The 17,805-nt window shown below is 46.1% G+C and overlaps 1 protein-coding gene and 1 long non-coding RNA gene across 4 annotated transcripts in view; one reads left to right on the top strand and one right to left on the bottom strand.

Moving 5' to 3' along the window:
- Nucleotides 1–465: 465 nt before the first annotated feature.
- Nucleotides 466–17,805, top strand: part of SART3 (spliceosome associated factor 3, U4/U6 recycling protein) — a 31,508-nt gene continuing 14,168 nt past the window's right edge. For 2 of the 3 annotated variants that reach the window (XM_032472022.1, XM_032472020.1), the window contains exons 1-6: nucleotides 466–808; nucleotides 8,456–8,582; nucleotides 9,682–9,786; nucleotides 12,274–12,458; nucleotides 13,596–13,701; nucleotides 14,939–15,063. In XM_032472022.1, coding sequence (XP_032327913.1) covers nucleotides 494–808; nucleotides 8,456–8,582; nucleotides 9,682–9,786; nucleotides 12,274–12,458; nucleotides 13,596–13,701; nucleotides 14,939–15,063 — 963 coding nt within the window. In that variant the 5' untranslated portion in view covers nucleotides 466–493. The remainder of the gene's footprint in view (nucleotides 809–8,455; nucleotides 8,583–9,681; nucleotides 9,787–12,273; nucleotides 12,459–13,595; nucleotides 13,702–14,938; nucleotides 15,064–17,805) is intronic. The other variant, XM_032472021.1, reaches the window with a different exon arrangement.
- Nucleotides 2,815–16,263, bottom strand: LOC116660996. Its single transcript, XR_004316738.1, has 4 exons — nucleotides 15,976–16,263; nucleotides 9,346–9,431; nucleotides 3,642–3,882; nucleotides 2,815–3,392 (listed from the first exon to the last, which is right to left on the bottom strand). It is a non-coding gene; the product is annotated as an uncharacterized LOC116660996 (long non-coding RNA).

Raw genomic sequence — 17,805 nt, 5'->3', positions numbered from 1 at the left:
TTGGAAAACGACTTTTTCTCATGAATGGTGCAGTCGATTCTTCTTCGAGGACTTGGGCTTTTCTCTGCTTGTGAGGCTTAGTTGCTGGGGAGACTGAACCAAGCGCCAGGTCAGACTAGTAAGTAATACATTTATTGCAAGAATCATTACGACCTTCTCAAGATGGCGCCAAATCCTTAACGACAATCATCACGCTTACTCCATGACTTCCTCTATGGCTTCCACTTCCGGTCTAAGGACCCAACTTCTGTCCAAACTTGTGATGGAATAAATGCCCTGTTAGTGAGCTTTTTTCTCCGACGAGAACTATTAAAAGTACATGAAGTAACATGAATTTCGTGTACTGCGAGATTTCTTCGCCATGTGAGGCTCGTAGTTTTTCCTTAGATGGCAAGAGAGCGGGGTTTTTGATCAGGCGCGTGCCGCGGGCAGCTCCTATTTCAGCGGGTCTTCGGCGGCCGACTGAGGACCCAAGAGTCGCTGGAAGCTTAAGATGGCGACGGCGGCCGCAGCATCGGCTTCAGAAGCGGAGGCTGAGTCCAAGGCCGGGCCCCAGGCCGAGGGAGAGGAAGATGAGGCTAAGGCGGCTAGGACCAGGAGGAAAGTATTATCGCGGGCTGTGGCCGCTGCAACGTACAAGACCATGGGGCCAGGGTGGGACCAGCAGGAGGAAGGCGTGAGTGAGAGCGATGGAGATGAGGAGTACGCCATGGCTTCCTCGGCGGAGAGCTCCCCCGGGGAGTACGAATGGGAGTACGACGAAGAGGAGGAGAAGAACCAGCTGGAGATAGAGCGGCTGGAGGAGCAGGTGGGTCCCGGGCGGGCAGCGGGATCCTTCCCTCAGGTTCCCAGGCCCCGGCCCGCCTCCCCGGGCCTCGGCGGCTTTATTACCGCCGAGGCCCGGTGCTTTTGTAACCATTATCCTATTGATAACGGTCCCTTGAATCCTCGCAAGGACCCAGTAAAGGAAAGAGTGTATTTCCCGCTTTAGGGGAGGAAACAGGCTCCCGGTGGAGGAAATACTCTTGCTCACGATTTACACTTCCTGCGAGTAGCGAGTCAGGCCTGGAACTTTGAACCGACTCCAGGCCTCCCGCTCTTAGCCACGCCATTAAACTGTGCCCAGCACTAGAAATTAAATTCTATTGGTAAGAGTTACTTGCCTGTAGGAATGACGGCGATGATGAGAAATGGAGTGGTTGGAAAAATATTGACCATGACGATGATAATAGAAATACAGAGGTCAAGATTTCAGCGTCTGGAGGCTAAGTCCCCAGTTTTAGCTTTTCCACACCTGCTTGTGCTTGGGCGAATTTCTTAACTTCTCTGAGCCTCGGCTTCCTCACCTGTAGATTGAGAAAAACAGTTCCCGCACGTGGAATTATCATAACGGTGATTAGAGCCTAGTGCCTGGCACTAATATTGTGATTTCTAATCTGTAACCTTATGAGATACAGGTGGTGGTATCTCCCATGTCATCAAGGATCCCAGCAGGAAATTTAGACACGTTTAAATTAGGCTAGTTTGAGGAAACGTAAGTAAAGGGACTACTGTGTCCAGGGCAGGGATAGCAGGAGTGAAGGTTCAGTATTCCAGGGCCAGTAACAGCAGGGTCTTGTGTCCACCTTTAGGCTTGAAGAGCTGAGAGGAGTGACCCGTTTTCTGAATAGTTTTTGTGGAGAGGGCATCTGAGAGGAGTGGAGAGCTTGGGTCAAGGGTGCAGCCCCAGGTTCCCATCAGGGATTGGGGTTGGGGAAGAAATACGCTCACCTACCTCTCTTCCTCCCTCCAAGCATCCTCTGGTGCCTTCTGTTGGGTAAACTACCGGAAGCAAGAGAACCAGAGACCCCATCCATGTGGTCCACACAGTGGGGCACAGGACAGCGGGGAGAGAGGGTGGAGTGGATTTAGAGGGGCAAACAGAAAACTTGAACATATTCTCATTTTACAGATGAGGAAACCGAGGCTCAGAATGAATGATGAAATGATTTGCTCAAAGTCACTCATAAGGAGATAGGCACTTTTCCAGGTTTTGTCTGCGGACCAAACGCCACAGTGGATGTGAAGTCACTTAGTGATGTGAAGTTGTTAGCTGGGGGTTCTCACTTAACTTGCTGGGTGTGAGGTTCCTTGTAACGTCCTCTGCGGTGGGGATATTCTTACGTTGTGCAACAGTGATATCATCGATTGGTGTACCTGTCCCACCTGTCATCCCATCTGAGTGTCAGGGGAACCAGTTGGGGGTACAGAGGTGGTTAGATTTCTGCTTTTTATGAATAAGCGTGCTGAAGTTCAATCAGCAAATGCAGTGTAATTTGAGGTGCCAGGCTGACAGTGTCCCTGTCCTGAGGGAAATCTGTTCTTCAGACTTCTGGCCATGAACTTACTCTGTAGAGGAAATAGGATTACCTGTTTTTGTGGTAGAGGATGCTCGGAAGCAGAGAGGTCAAGTCCTTGATGAGGGTACCCAGCTTGCTAGAGAGGAGGGTGGGTCAGGGCAGAGGTCGGCTGGCTGTTCCCTGCCTCAGGCCATCGAAGGTGGGACCACATAGGATGGGGTGTGGCAAGTGGTGGTGAATTGAAGAGTGCCTGGCTTTATCCTCTTTGTCTTAGGGTCCAGAAATGGACTTTTCCAATTTCTCCAAAACTTCCTCCCACTTCATCCGAATCCCACAGCCTCTGGTCCCTGCTGTAACTTGTCTTACGGTGGAGCATGAGGATGGATAGCTTCCAGGTAGGCCTGTGCAAAGCTCGGCCTCATGGTGTTTTTGAGTTCCAGTTCTCACCCCTGAGTGTATTTTACGAAAGCTCGCAATTAGTTATGGTATCTGCCCGTGTACCAAAAGCAGAGATTTCCCACTATTTTGTATGTGTGGCCTGAAACCGAAAGTGCCTTCCAGGTTATGTCCACGCTCTGAGCCTGGTGTCCCAGGTGGTAAAAGGAGGGTTGTGACAGTGCTTCCCTCCCAGGGCTGTTGTGGAGCTTAAGTGACACGATGTGTGTAAAGCTCTGGGCACAGTTCAGCGCATAGTAGGTCCTCTGTCAGGACCTGCTCCCTCCTCCCTCCCCCTCTTTCCCGTGATTGCAGCCCTGTGTCTTTTCCCCCAGGCCTCTCTACTGCTTTTCCACCCCCAGGCCAGGGCCACGTTGTGCTGTTACAGAGTTAGGAAATCAGTTCCCAGATCACTTTGCACACTGGCTGAGCTGCCTCTTTCTTGAAAACATTCTTTGTCGTTAACAATGCTCTGAGACCAGAATAGACCAGCGCGTGTTCTCATCTGTCAGCCCTGATCGACCTCTCTGGGAAGGTCCCTTAAGCACATCTCAGTGTACATTCAGTGTCCATACTCTTGGAGCATCTCTCCATCTGTAATATCTTCATTATTTGGGCCTAAAAATCAGAAATTTAGACCAAAAACCATCTTAGAGACAGTTCCTGTACTCTGGTGACCTTCATACGTATGGTGTTCACATGAAGGGCACTTGCACAGACATCACTCATGCTGGCTTGGAGGGACTCCCCCCACCCTCTTTGTGCTCAGAAAACACATTCGGACCCAGGCGAGTTGTGAGTGGTGGGGAGACGGGGGACCGAGCCTGTTCCTTCATGAGAAGAGGACACCTTACCGTCTTCACTTACCTCACTGTTGTTACTTGTGTGATGCACTTGATAGTCGATTTTGAGACATCAGTGCGTCACGGCAGGCCACTTGGGGTCCAGAGGAGAACTCCAGCGCCGGGTACAGACGGGGAAACAGAACCAGTGGACGTTGGAACACGCGTGTCCCGACCTGGTCCCGTCCTCTTCAGCCCATCATATAATCATGGTGGGCTCTGCCTTCATGTTTATAAATCATGAGCAGGACAACATTGCTGAAGGTCTTAAAATTAAAAAAAAAATTAACAGATCGTGGGCTTATCTGTTATCTCTTTGCATGTAATTTGACACATACAGAGCAGCTCACATCTGTCAGTTGTAAAGGCTGGTGATGAAAGGAACACCCCTTACTCTTCCGGCCGGTCCGAGAGTGAGAGCTGCATCACCTCTGTCGCTGTGCCCACGGCCTCTCCCCTGTTGCATGGCCCTGCCTTGACCCTCCCCCTGCCCCGACCCTCCCCCTGCCCCTCTCCTACAGCCCAGGTGACTGCTCCCTTGAATCGTGTGTGCTTCCTTCTGGATAACTGTATCACCTAAGTTTGCATCCCTCAGCACTATATTGTCCACTTTTTTTGGAGTGGGTAATTAGGTTTATTCATCTATTATTTTTTTTAATGAGGGCACTGGGTATTGAACCCAGGACCTCGTGCATGCTTTGCAGGCGCTCTACCACTAAGCTCTACCTACTCCCCGCCTTGAGCTTTTTTTTAAATTTAAATTTTATTTTTTATTGAAGTGTAATTGAATTATACTGTTAGTTTCAGGTGTACAGCAAAGCGATTCAGTTGTACATATACATACATATGTTTACATATATTTTCAGATTGTTTTCCGTTGTAGCTTATAAGAAATTGAATGTGGTTCGCTGTGCAATGCAGTAGGTCCTTGTTTACCTATTTCACATTTCTGAACCTTTTAAAAAAGCGTATCGTACGATATGTCATTTGCTGGTTCTGCTCACTCAGCAGTGTTTCCCCAAGATCCAGCCGTGTTGCGTGCTGAATATTTGGAACCCCAGCGTGTGAGGAGCCCAGAGTCTGTCAGTTGTTCCAGGGTTTGAATTGTGTACAGTTTTTTTCCCTATTACAAACAAGCTACAAGGAACATTGTTCCTATTAAACTGCTGCCCTTGAACCTGTATGAGAGTTTCCCTCAGTCAGTGTTTTTCAAACTGGGGTCATGAATTCTATTCAGTGGATGTAACCGGCGCCACCTCTGTATTTGGTGGATGTATGTGTGCCCGCGCTGTATTTTCTGTGTGCGGGGGTCTGTTTCCGGGCACTCTGCATCGTTCTTGTGGTCCGTTTGTCTGTCCTGTGTCAGTTCCATGGTCTAACTCATTGCTGAGACTTGCGACCTGCAAAGATAAATCCTCCTGTGTGTGCTTCAGTGCGGCAGCTAGTGTCTAGAATACTGAGGGTCTGTTGTCAGGCGGCGGAGTGTTAATTGAGTGATGTACAGGCACTCTGTCATCTCTGGAGAGGGAAATACTGCTGAAATGCCATGGCAGATGTTAGAAGAGTGGATACTGGTCTGATCTTGGTGTATAGACTTAATGTAACCTCCATACCCCCGTTTTTTTTTTTGAAAGTTTAAAAAAAAAGTTTCATTTTGAGATAATGGTAGATTTCCCTGCAGTTGTAAGAAATAATATAGACAGATCCTGTGTACCCTTTACCCAGTGTCCTCCAAAGGTAACCTTTTGTAAAACTGTAGTAGGTATTACAAACCACATGTTGATGTTAATATAGCCAACACAGATCAGTTCTGTCATCACAAGGGATCGTCCTCAAGTCCTTTCACAGTTCCTGACCTCTAGCAACCCCTAGTCTGTTCTCCACTTCCATGATTTTATCATTTCAAAAATGTTACGTAAGTGGAATCATATGGCATGTAACCGTTTGGGATCAGCCTTCCTCATTCAGCATAATTCCCTCAAGATTCATCTGAGTCATGTGCTTATTCAATGTTCCTTATCAGGGCTGAGGAGTATCTGTGGTGTGGGTGTCCCACGGTTAGTCCAACCATTCAGCCACGGAAGGAAGTCTGGTTAGTTACCAGGTTTGGCTGTCAGGAGCAGCTATTGCGCCCATTCCTGTAGAGGGGTTTGTGTGAACATAGGTTTTATTTCTCTGGAAAAATGCCCAAGGGTGCACTTGCTGGGTGACACGATGGTTGTGTGTTGAATTTTACAAGAAACTGCCAAACTGTCTTCCTGGAGCTGCTGTACCATTTTGCGTTCTCATCAGCAATGTAGGAGCGATCCAGGTTTTCAGTATCATCTTCTCTGGCATTTGGTGGTGTCACTGTTTTTCATTTTGGCCACTCTGCGAGGTGTGTAATGATAACTCGTGGTCTTAGCTGGTATTTCCCTTGGAGCTACAGATGCAGAACGCTGTTCCTGTGCACTGAGCTTGCCGTCGGTGTCCTCTTTGAATGTACATGTTGGTTCTTGTCTTTTGCCTGCTTTTTAATTGGTTTGTTTTTTACTGTTGAGTTTGGAGTTACATCGTTTAGATATTAGTCCTTGGTCAGATATGTAGTTTGTCTTTGCAGCCTCTTGGCAGAATCTTTTACGGAGCAAAAAGTTGTAATTTTGGTAAAGTCCTAATTTGCTGAGAGTTTTACTGTGAATGGTCGTTGGATTTTGTCAGATGCACTTTATCTATCAATTGACAGCATGGTTTTTGTGCTTTAGTCTGTGATGCAGTGGAATATGGTGACTGATTTTCAGAGACTGAACTAGCCTTGCAGACCTGTAGGCGTGGGGTATCGTTCTTTCTGTGCATGAATTTCGTTCTGTAAGTTTTCCTCTCCACCCTGTGCTAGCTGCAGTCCACTTATTTTGATTTGCTGTATTTTCATTTTCATTCAGCTGTATGGATTTAAAATTGTCTTTGAGACTCTCTCTTTGACCCATACATTACTTACAAGTGTATTATTTAATTTCCAAGTGTTTCGAGATTTTCCTACTGTTACTGATTTCTAGGTTGATTCTCTTGTTATCAGAAAACATGATCTGTGTGATTTAATTTCTTCTAAGTTTGTTGAGATTAGTTTTAGGGCTGAGGATATGGTCTCAGTGAGTGTTCTTTGGACACTCGAGAAAAATGTGTATTTTGTTACTGTCGGGTGGAGTTGTCTATGTACATCAATTAGACAATGCAGGTTAATGGTGTTGAATTCTTCTGTGTCCTGGATGATTATCTGGTAGTTCCTTTAGTTGCTGAAATGGGGGATGCCGTAATCCCCAGTATTATTGTGGATGAGTCTGTTTCTTCTTTTAGCTCCATCAGTTTTTGTTGCATCTATTTTGAGATTCTCTTGGCTGGTGCATACACAGTTAGGGTTGTTTTGTCTTCCTGGTGGGTTGATCCTTTTATCATTATGTCCTGTCCTGTCCCACCTTATCTCATGATAATTTTCTTTGCTGTGAAGTCTGCTTTATGTGATACTGATATAGGCACTAATGCTTCTTTGTGATGAATGTTTGCATGCTGTATCTTTCCTTATCCTTTCACTTTGAATCTGCGTACACCCTTGAATTTGAGTTTCTTGTAATCGGCATACAGCTGGGTTGTGTTTTTATGCACTCTGCCATTCTCTGCCTTTTAATTAGTATATTTAGACTGTATACTTTTAAGGTGATTATTATGTTAGGTCTAAAGCCTGACATTTTATTATTTTCTGTTTTCTGTATTTCTTGTTCTTCTGCTTCTCTTTTCCTTCCTTTCTATGGGTTACTTGAACATTCTTTAGGATTCCATCTTGATTTATTTATAGTGATTTTGAAGCGTTGCTTTATATAGTCGCTCAGTGGTCGCTTTGAGTGTTGCAGTATATTTGACTCACATGGTATCTATTTCTTACTGCTGAGTGAAGTGTGGAAATCTTTTCCCCATGGAGGCCCCTTTACCACTCCTCCTTTTAAATGCCCTTGTTTTGGGTATCAGATAGTCTCAGGACTTTTATTTCAGTTATCGCACACAATTTAGAAAACTCATGAAGGGAAGGATCATCTCCTGTACTTAACACATCTCTGCTCTCCCTTCTTTCCTTCCTGGTGCTCTAAGATTTCTGTTCTGTTTGAAGAAATTCCTCTAGCTGGTCTTTAAGAGTAAGTCTGCTAGTGACAGATTCTTTTAGTTTTCCTTTGTCTCAGATGTATGATAGCTTTTGAAGCAATTATCTTAGTTTATTAACTTTCAGTTTGAAAAATTTGCAATATAAAATTAAGCCTTTATGTAGTGATCTCAGCCTCGTCAGGTACCAGTCTGTTGCCATTCTTGTTTCTCCCAATAGGGATTTCCATTTTTTTGTTTGTTTAATACAAGAAAAGCGCTCTCGTGTACCTGGCAGGTGCTAATGCGTGTTACTAAATTGACTTTCAAAATCTCTCACGAGAACCTATGAGCTAGATGCTAGTAGTGTATCCCATTTTACAGATGAGGAAATGGAGGCTTAGAAAAGTTAATAACTTGCCTCAGGTCACACTTTGTGTTTATTTATGTTTCATTAGAACTGTCTCCTGTATCTCAGAGAGAGCCCAAGTGTGTTCTGACAGGAGCTGTAGCAGATTTGAGGGACCTTTATGTTTATGATAAGAAGCCTCTTTCATTGACTTTCCTCCCTCTTCCTGAGGGTACACGTTACACATTGCTGCTTTTGTGGCTCCCCCAGGCAGCACATGTTTTGTGTTGGTGGCAGACACGTGTGTCGTCACCAGCGGTGAAAAAAGCTGAATTATTTTGCTTGATGGCGTTTTCCACGTCAGCTTCTGTTCCTTGTCCTTTTAGCTGTCCATCAACGTCTACGACTACAACTGCCACGTGGACCTGATCCGGCTGCTCCGGCTGGAGGGGGAGCTTGCCAAGGTGCGGACGGCCCGCCAGAAGATGAGCGAGATCTTCCCCCTGACCGAAGGTAACGTCCCGCGCGCGCGGCTGTCACGCATACGCAGAATCGAAGGGAGTACGTTTTGTTCAGTGCTGAGAGTGGGGCGCGCTCCTTCTAGAAAATGTGGAGCATATGAGTCTAGCTGGAAGGAAGAAAATCCATCACCCAGAGTCAGCGATTCTTAGCTTATCATCTTGCAGTTTTTGGCAAAACATAGTTGCGATTGTGCAGTACTCTGAGCCCTGATGTCTTTAACCCAACCTTTTATGATAAAGTGTCCCTGTGTGATTAAACTCCCCCTGTTCCCTTTCTGTTTCCCATTCTGGTACTTATGTATTTAATCCATTCTCTCAGAAACAGATCATTGTAAATGTGTTATAACTAAACTTTGATAGACAGCTTTTAAGTGTTTTCTACCTTATTTGTTCCACAGTAGTTGGACATTGAGGTTACGCCTACTTACTTGCTTATTTGAAACACAGTTACACTGGGCATCTTTGTGGCTGACTCTCCGTGAATGTCCCTGATTGATCTTCTGGGAACAAGTTGGGAAGCACAGGTCCTAGGTTCAGCTCTGGCCCTGCTCCTTCTCATGAGGACTCCGGAATGTAACTCTGAATGTAGAAGTGGAAATCTGATTGCCTCGCTCTATGTCTTTCTAGCTGTGTGATAGAAAGCAAATTATATAAACATGCTAAGGCTCAGTTTTCCTAGCAGTAAAGTGGGGCTAACAGTAGTTTCTGCCTCGTAGCACATGGGTTGGACGAGGCTTCCTGTGTGCAACACTTACCACGCACTTGGCATGTTGTAAATTCTTTGATTGATGCCACTGTTACTGATGTTACTGTCACCCACCACGCAGGATCTAGACAAAGACTGAAAGAGAAAATATATCTATAAGTACTTTGCAAAATAGAAGATGCCCAGCAGGTATAGACTATTATGACTTTAGAGATTTGATCTTACTTGGAAGCATAAACCTCCTGTGTGCTGGGTGTGGGTTTTAGGGATGGGATTCCTGTGGACTGTGCCCGGCTGTGTAAGTGGATGGAGCGTCTGCGTGAGGAGGCCTCCCAGTCCGCCCTCTGGCACGGGGCGCTCACGCCAGGGGCCCGTTGTCTTGCAGAGCTCTGGCTGGAGTGGCTGCAGGACGAGGTCAGCATGGCCCTGGACGGCCTGGACAGGGAGCGCGTGTACGACCTCTTCGAGCGAGCGGTGCAGGACTACATCTGTGAGTCCCCATGGGCTTCTCTGGGGGAGTCTGGGGGGCGTCACTGGGCCACCCTTCTCTGCTGTCGTGGGCATCTCTGTGTTGTGAGATGTTGCCACCCAGAAAAGAGCCTCCGTCCAGCGGTGAGAAAGATGTGGACTTGGTTCTTATTATCCCTGTCTGTGGTTTTCAGTTGAGGGTATTTGGTTTTAAAATACAAGTAGAAGACACACTTGGAGGAAGTGGGTAAGTATAGCTGCCCCTGGCATTTATCTGGCCAGGAACGCTTACATGGTATTTCCAGGTGGCTAAGGGTTCCCTTTTACACATTGAGTGGATTTTTAGAAGTTATGGACAGAATGCTTTTTTTCCCCCCAATGTTAAAAAACTTTAAACTTTATAGTTTGAAATAATTGTAGATTTATAGGTACCTGCAGACATAGTACAGAGAAGTCCTGTATATTTACTTCATTCAGTTTCCTCCAGTATCTTATAACTATAGTACAAAACCAGCACCAGGAAGGGGACCCTGGTGCCGTGTGTGTGGTTCTGTGACGTTTTATCCCACTGCTGCATCGAGGCACGGAGTCTGCATCACCACGGAGATCCCCTTGGCCGCTGGCCTTGGTATTTAACCAGGGCGAGTGAAGTGTGGACGACTTACTCCGTTAAATCCCGTCACCCTCTCCTGTTGATGGTATAAGTCTCTAAATAGTTTCTCCACATTACATTGCAGACTACATCAGACAGTGCTATGGGTGAAATGTTTTTAAGAATATTAAAAAAATTTCCCTTCTTTAAGTCTCTTTCCCTGACTTTCCTCACTCCCGCTGTGGGCATGTCCCTTGGGAGAAGCAGCGACAGGGTCTCTGACAGAGTTCTGAGTGCTGTTCTCGGGTTTCTGATGATCCCGTCACCCCTTCCTGATGTCACAGAGCCATCGTTAACAGCACCAGTTCTCTGTGTCCAAGGACCTTTTGTCCCTCCCTGGACAGCGATGTTTCTCCATCCTTAATGGTCCTGCAGTCACCTCTGCTGATCAGGCCTCCGCTGTCACTTAGTGTTACTGTCAGTGTCCCATCACCTTCCCCTAGGGCCTCGGGGCTGCTTGGGCCAGGAAGCCAGATAACCCCGCCTCTTAGATCATGTAGTTGTGGATGGGGGCCTGAGGGGTGGTGGTGTTACTGTTGGAACTTTAGTGTATGGGAGTGGTGTCACTTGTTTTGCTTGCTTCTGTCTTTAACTATGTTCTGCACGTGTGAAGATGCCAAGTATAGACCTCCTTTATTCCTCAGCGCGCACTCAGTGATTTCAGGCCACCTGGGGGGCGAAAAATACACCATTGATAAGTTCTGGTTGTGGCCCTTTGGCTCTTTAAAGATTTTGAAAGTCAGGTTCCTTCGTCTCTGGGGCAGCCTCATGCAGGGGCTTCGTGCCAGTTTTGGAACCTGGGACCTGGTGACACATTCTGTTGTTTACCTCTCATAGTCATTGTGGACTCTGCACCCTTGGGTTTTCTGAATTATAATACTGTTCATAGTATTTGCCCCTCTGTAGATAATTTAAATATAGGGAGGAGCCATGATGTAATCTGTCAGGAGGAGCTGTTTCACAGACCCTCCGTGAACTTGGCTAACCCTCACCAAGGGCTTCAAGCTAGTTCATTTCCATTTTTATTTTGCAGCCCATACGGCAGTTTTTAGACTGCTGAGCGAAAACAAAGTAGCTAACTTTAGTTTCGTTCTTTGAAAGAGAATTATTTTATTGAAAAACAAGCCTCAGGAAAACAGTAATTCTCACATTGGTTTTGTCTTTTTAGTATTTTTATTTGAGCAAGGTTAGTGTATGGGCATCTGAAATTATTTTCAGGTCTCTGAAAAGTGACTTAGGCAAAATATGTACAGTAAGCATAATCGATGCATTCACAGAGAGTTTAGTTCACTAGTCTGATCTAAAGCCGCGGGAGTGAGTATGTAAAAAGTTTGAAAAGAAAGTGAAAAAAACAAGGCAACCAGGTCTTTGTTGTTGTTGAAGTTTTAAAATATAGATTTCTAGTAACAGGATTGGTGCTTTAAATTTTGTTGTTTCATTTTGGCCAGAAGACTTAGAAATGAATCAAGATTCAAAAGTTGAAAAATCCTAGGCTTTAAAATCTTTCTGGAGGTTGACTCAGATTCATAACTAGTTTCATTGAACTCTGTCACTGATTTCCTTCAATTTTAATGAATAAGCTTTGTAATCACAGCCATATTACATACTACCGCCTGGCATGTACTGTCTGTGCAGTCACATCTCACCGATGATCCCTGGTAGGGATGCGGGTTAAGACAGACGTTCTCTCCAGGCTGCGGTGTGGGTGCAGGTAAACTGGGCTGCTCGTTGGTCGTGCTCTTCCCTTTCTGCACGAATGAGTGTTTTCTCGATGGGCTTGTTTCTTTTGTTATGCATCAGATGTTTTGCTGTTGGGGTGTCTCATACCCTGAACTAATAGAACACCTCTCATTTAAGGTCCTAACATTTGGCTGGAGTACGGCCAGTACTCAGTCGGCGGGATCGGTCAGAAAGGCGGCCTTGAGAAAGTCCGCTCTGTGTTTGAAAGGGCTCTCTCGTCCGTCGGATTGCACATGACCAAAGGGCTCGCCATCTGGGAGGCTTACCGGGAGTTCGAAAGCGCCATCGTGGAAGCCGCCCGGGTGAGTGCCCGTCTCTGTGGCCCGTGCTCACCTTTGTCTGGTCGGGGCTGTCTGTAAGTGGCCTCGGAAGAACGTGGTTAACAAAGAGGTCTTTGCCGGTCCCTTCGTGGGTGGGCGGTAACGTCGGTCAAACCATGAGTCTTTGTGGAGTGGCAGGAAAGACCTCTTTGACTAAAAAGCAGATGACCGTACAGTTTTTTCCTGATACTTAAAAATACTCCTGTTGTTGGTTACTGGTTCCAGGTGAGGATAACCAAGTCACTAAGAGAGAAAATCTTACTTGTGTATGTACATGTGTATATGTGTGTATGTATATCTATGTGTGTGTATATATGTACAGATACCATGTCCCTTAGTAACTGTGAGAGATTTGACCCTGCTATAATTGCATTTTTTACACTAGACTATGATTTGTAGAATTTTACAGTCCCCTCCCCAGTGTCCCTCCTCCTCTGCGCGTGACCGCACAGTTGTTGGTATGAGGCGGGCCCTCTGCTGGTGAGGTCATTGTTATTAACGTAGCCCAGTCCCTTCTTGACTGTGTCCCTGTTGGACAGTGGGTGGCAGTGCCCTCCCCGCACCCTGACGGAGGCATCGGGCTGAGCCAGGGCCGACATGCGAGGCGCTCTCTGTCAGGCGTGGACCCCCGTGTCCTCTGCCCCCGAGCTCCGCTCAGCATTCTTGCACTTCCTGCCGCTGCGCTTTTACTCATGCTGTTCCTTCGACCCAGAGTTCCTTCTCTCACTAGCCGGGGAGCCTGCAGGTGCATCCCAGATGCCAGCTCCTCCAGGAGTGTTTTCTGAGTCCCTCCTTCCGTAATGGTAACTGAGCCCTTAGAACCCACCCACGCAAGCCACGATACTTCAATACTTGGAATGCTTTGCTTTCCTGATGCTCTGGTTCTACCTGGTGCTAGTCTTTTGGCTACGTTTCTTAGACTGTGTCTTGCTTTCCCCTCTTCATCAACAGTTAGTAGAGTGATGAAATTTACTTTTGAACCCCTTGCGGCATTTGGCACAACATCTTATGCATAAGAGGTCCTTTGAGTTTTTTTATTGTGAACTAAATATTTGTTGAAATGTTTTTTGAAGTAGGAAGAACCAAAGTTTGTCATTTACTCCGAATTTGCTTCTTTAGCCCATAGCTGGCTTCCTTTCCCCTTTTGACCGGGAACAAACCTTTGATTCACAGCTGGAGAAAGTGCACAGTCTTTTCCGGCGACAGCTGGCGATCCCACTCTATGGTAAGAGACGCTGACCCGGCACCAGCCCCTCGTGGCTCCCACACGCGCTGGGGCACGTCAGGGGCTGGGCTTTCCCCTGCATCTCAGGGAGGCCAATGGGGCTGCTTTCCTTGTCCTCGCTGGGCAGTGCCGCCCTGGACAAGGCGTATCTTGAATTGTTAACGCTCTGGAGGGTTGTGAGGGTCAGAGGCAGGACTGGAAGCCGACTCCCTGACTTCCAGTTTCCTGTGTTAAGATGTTGTGGGGGAGGCAGAGATGAGGTCTTGGGAAGCAAACTGACCCCTGTATTTTCTGGGGAAACGTGATTGAACAAGAGTTCCATTAGGAGCATCTTCTCTCACGGAGAGTGACCTCCCTAGTAGAGTGGGGGTTTTACGTGGGCTCTCGCCAGTCGTCCGTGGGTGATTTGGTTCAGGAGCCTGGGCGATCGGAGTATTCCTGTCTGAGTTTCTTGAGCTTGGGGAGGGATTCTCCTTTGGGGTGAACATATTTTGGCAAGCCCAGCCTTTGAGCGTCAGCATAAGCAGCGCCAGGAGGGTTTTCTGGGCCCAGGAGGAGGTGGGTGCCGCTGTCTGGCTTGGTCCCCGGGCAGGGTCATGCATCACATGCCCTCTGAACCTCTGGGCAACTTTACCTGAGCCCAGGTATTATTTCTCTTTTTACTTTATGGTTTACTTGGATTTGATGCAGTCAGTTATAAAGTGGCTCTCCAGTTGCATCCTTGGGTGACACACGAAACAGGCTAGAACTGAGCTGGCCTGTAGCTCTCACCTCACACAGCAGTGTGAGGCGGTACCGCATGGTGAGTGGAGCGTGAACTCGAGCAGACTGCCTGGGTTCAAAGCCTTGCTCTGCCGTTAACTGTGGATGCTGCTGTGTTTCCTCAACTGCAAAATGGGGATCTCAGTAAAACCTCCGTCATAGAGTTGTTAGGAGCGAATGAGTTAATGGACGTGAAGTGTTAGAACATAGGAAACAGTAGGTGAGTTTGTTAGTGCGTGGCTGTTAGTTTCATTTACTCTGATTGATTGATCAGTTGCAAGGCGGCCTGGGACGGTGCTTTGAGGCAGTCTAAGGCAAGTCAGGCTCAGCAGAGAGCTCAGGGTGCGGTTAGTAAGAGCTCTGCAGTCACAGATGTGGGAGGGGCCAGCAGCACCTGCGTCTCAGGGTTTATCTGTGTTTGGGGGGGATAAAACCCAGGGGCAAGACCCACGGGGCTGAATCCGTCTTTCAATAGATATGGAGGCAACGTTTGCAGAGTATGAAGAATGGTCGGAAGACCCAATACCAGAGTCAGTAATTCAGAGCTATAACAAAGCACTGCAGCAGCTGGAAAAATACAAGCCCTACGAGGAAGCGCTGGTAAGTGTTGGCCTCTCCTACTGTAAACGTCTCTGCGAGCTTTTCCCTGATCGATAGTTGCAAGTAAAACCACGTCTTTAACATTTGCTGTATTTTGAAATCTGTAGCGTGTGTAAATGTGTGCATCCAGTTTACATGCTAATAATAAAGTGAGCGTCTGTGAACCCACCACGCAGGTGAAGGAACAGAGTTGCCAGTACTTAGTCTCCTGCGTGCCCCTCTCCCATTGCCTCCCCTTCCCTCTCCCAAGAGGGAATCGCTTTCCTGACACTGAGATGAACGTATCCTTAATTGACGTACCATTTAGTTTAGCTGGGTTTTGAACTTTCCTGTAATGGAATTGCGCTGCATGTCTCCCTTCATGCAGCGTGTTTGTGGGCTTTCCTCGTGCTGATAAGTGTAGTTCCAGTCCGCTTGTTTTCCCTGCTGTGAGGTTGCCTGTGTGGAAACAGCTCGTGTGGCCGTGTTCTCGGACAGCTGGGTTGTTCCCAGCGTTTTGCTGGGAGGGCTGGTGTCGCTCCGACCGTTCTCATCCGAACCCCTCGGTGCACGTGAAAGGGAGTTTGTGTAGGTGCACCCCTGGGAGTGGAATTCTGGCTCACAGGGCGGTGCCGAACTGCCTTCCAGCTTATCAGTGCCCCTTACCACGTGCCCCTCCTGCCAACGCTGCCTGAGAGTTCTCTTAGCTCTTGCCAACCTGGGATGTTGACGTACTTACGTTTTAGCCAGTCTGATGGATCTGAAATTGTAGTTTCAGTTTGCATTTCCCTGATTACTAATGAAATTGAGCATCTTTTCACATCTATTGGCCATTCAGATCCCCCCACCCCTTTTTTTTAAGTGCCTATTAAGTCTTAGACTCGTTTTTCTTTTGGTTTGTCTTTTTTCTAACTGATTTGTGGGAATCCTTACCTTTGGTTGTGTGTATTGCAGACTTTTCCTCCCAAGCTTGTGGTGTTTCAGTTTTTTCAGTCGTATCTTTTGATGGCCAGTTCTTGATTTTAATCTAATTGGATTTATCACATTCTTTCCCTTACAGTTTATGCTTAAGAAATCTCTCCATACTCCAAGGTCACTAACATACTTGGCTCTATTTTTCTTCTGAAAGTTGATGTTTTGTAGTTCCTCCTTAGGTTTTCATCTGGAATTGATCTTCGGATCTGGGCTGAGGCAGGGTCCAGTTTCCTTTCTGCACATGGAGAAGCAGTTGCTCCAGCACTGGTTTTGACAGTTCCCTCCTCCCCGCACTTGTGTGCTGTCCCACACCTGTCATGGATTAGCTGTCCCATTTCTGTGTGGGACTGTTTCTGGGCTCTCTGTCCTGCCCCACTGGTTTATATCACACTGTCGTAACGATGGTGGTTGTATAATTAAGTTTTGATCTTTCCTCTTCAAGAGGGTCCTGGCTTTCTTTAGCTCTTAATATTGCCATGACATTTAGAATCAGCTTTTCAGATTCTACTGAAATTGTTGAATTTTTGATTAGAATTGCATTGAATCTGTAGATCAGTTTGGGGAAGAATTTACGTCTTTGAAATATTGAATCTTCCAACCCATGAACATGGTATAGACCTCTGCTATTTAGGTCTTATTTTTCTGTAAAGTTTTATAAATTTATAACTTTATCCAGTGTTTTCAACACATTTTTAGATGTATTTTTAAGTATTTTGGTGCTGTTGTAAGTGATATATTTTTAAAGATTTTCTTTTCTAGTTTGTTTCTGGTATACAAAATGCAATTTTTAAATAATTTTTAAATCAAACTTGCTAAATCCTTATTACTATTAGTACTTTTTATTAATAACAGATTTGGGGGATTTTGTGTTGACAATAATGTATACACACACACACACACACACACACACACAATGTTATTTGTAAATGGCATTTATTTCCCTCTTTTGGTCTTAGAATACTTTTCACTTACTACTCCTCAGACTTAAGCTTTTGTTTTCTCCCCATCCCCACCAGGTGTCACTGTGGGTGCTGCATTCTCCTGTCCCACTCTGGTAACATTTACTGCGTCTATTTCTCTCTTTTCTTTCCTGTCCTTCTTTCTCACATCCTAGATCTTTCTTCTGGAATTCACTTTTCTTTTGCTCACAGTTCACCCTTTAGGGTCTCCTGCACTGGATATTTGCTGGTAACAGATTTTCTCAGCTTTTGTTTGTTTGAAAAGGTCTTTATTTTGCTCTCCTTCTTGAGAGTTAATTTCTCAGGATATGGAGCTCTAGACTTGACAGTTCTGTTCTCTTAGAGGTTAAATGTGTCTTTCTGTCTTGCGGCTTCTGTTGTTGCTGCTGAGGAGTTAGCTGTCTGTCTAATGGTTGCTTCTTTGAAGGTAATCCTTGTTTTTTCTCTGGTCAGTTTTAAGATCTCGTTGGTTTGGTTTGATGACCTGCAGTTTCATTCCAGTAAGTCCAGTTGTGGACATCTTTGTATTTATCCTACTCGAGGTTTGTTTGGCTTCTCGGCTCTGTTTTTGGTATCTTTCACGGCATTGTGAGTGAGAACACAGACTTTGAGAGCCAGGCTGCCTCAAGTCTGAATTTTAGCCCTGGGCTAGCGCTTAGCCTCCTTGTGACTCAGTTATCTCGAATGAAAGATGGGGATAAAAATGACATCTGCCTCCTAGGATTGTTGTGAAGATTGAATTCTTAATATCTCTTAAGCCAGTAAAAGCTTAACCTTCCCTTAACTTAGCTAGCCTCCACTTAGATTTTGTCTGAAGTGTTTATTTGCC

This window comes from Camelus ferus, chromosome 32 (assembly GCF_009834535.1).
Source record: "Camelus ferus isolate YT-003-E chromosome 32, BCGSAC_Cfer_1.0, whole genome shotgun sequence".
Lineage (NCBI taxonomy): Eukaryota > Metazoa > Chordata > Mammalia > Artiodactyla > Camelidae > Camelus > Camelus ferus.
Note: the sequence above shows the minus strand (reverse complement) of the source record. Positions and strands in the feature narration are given on the sequence as shown.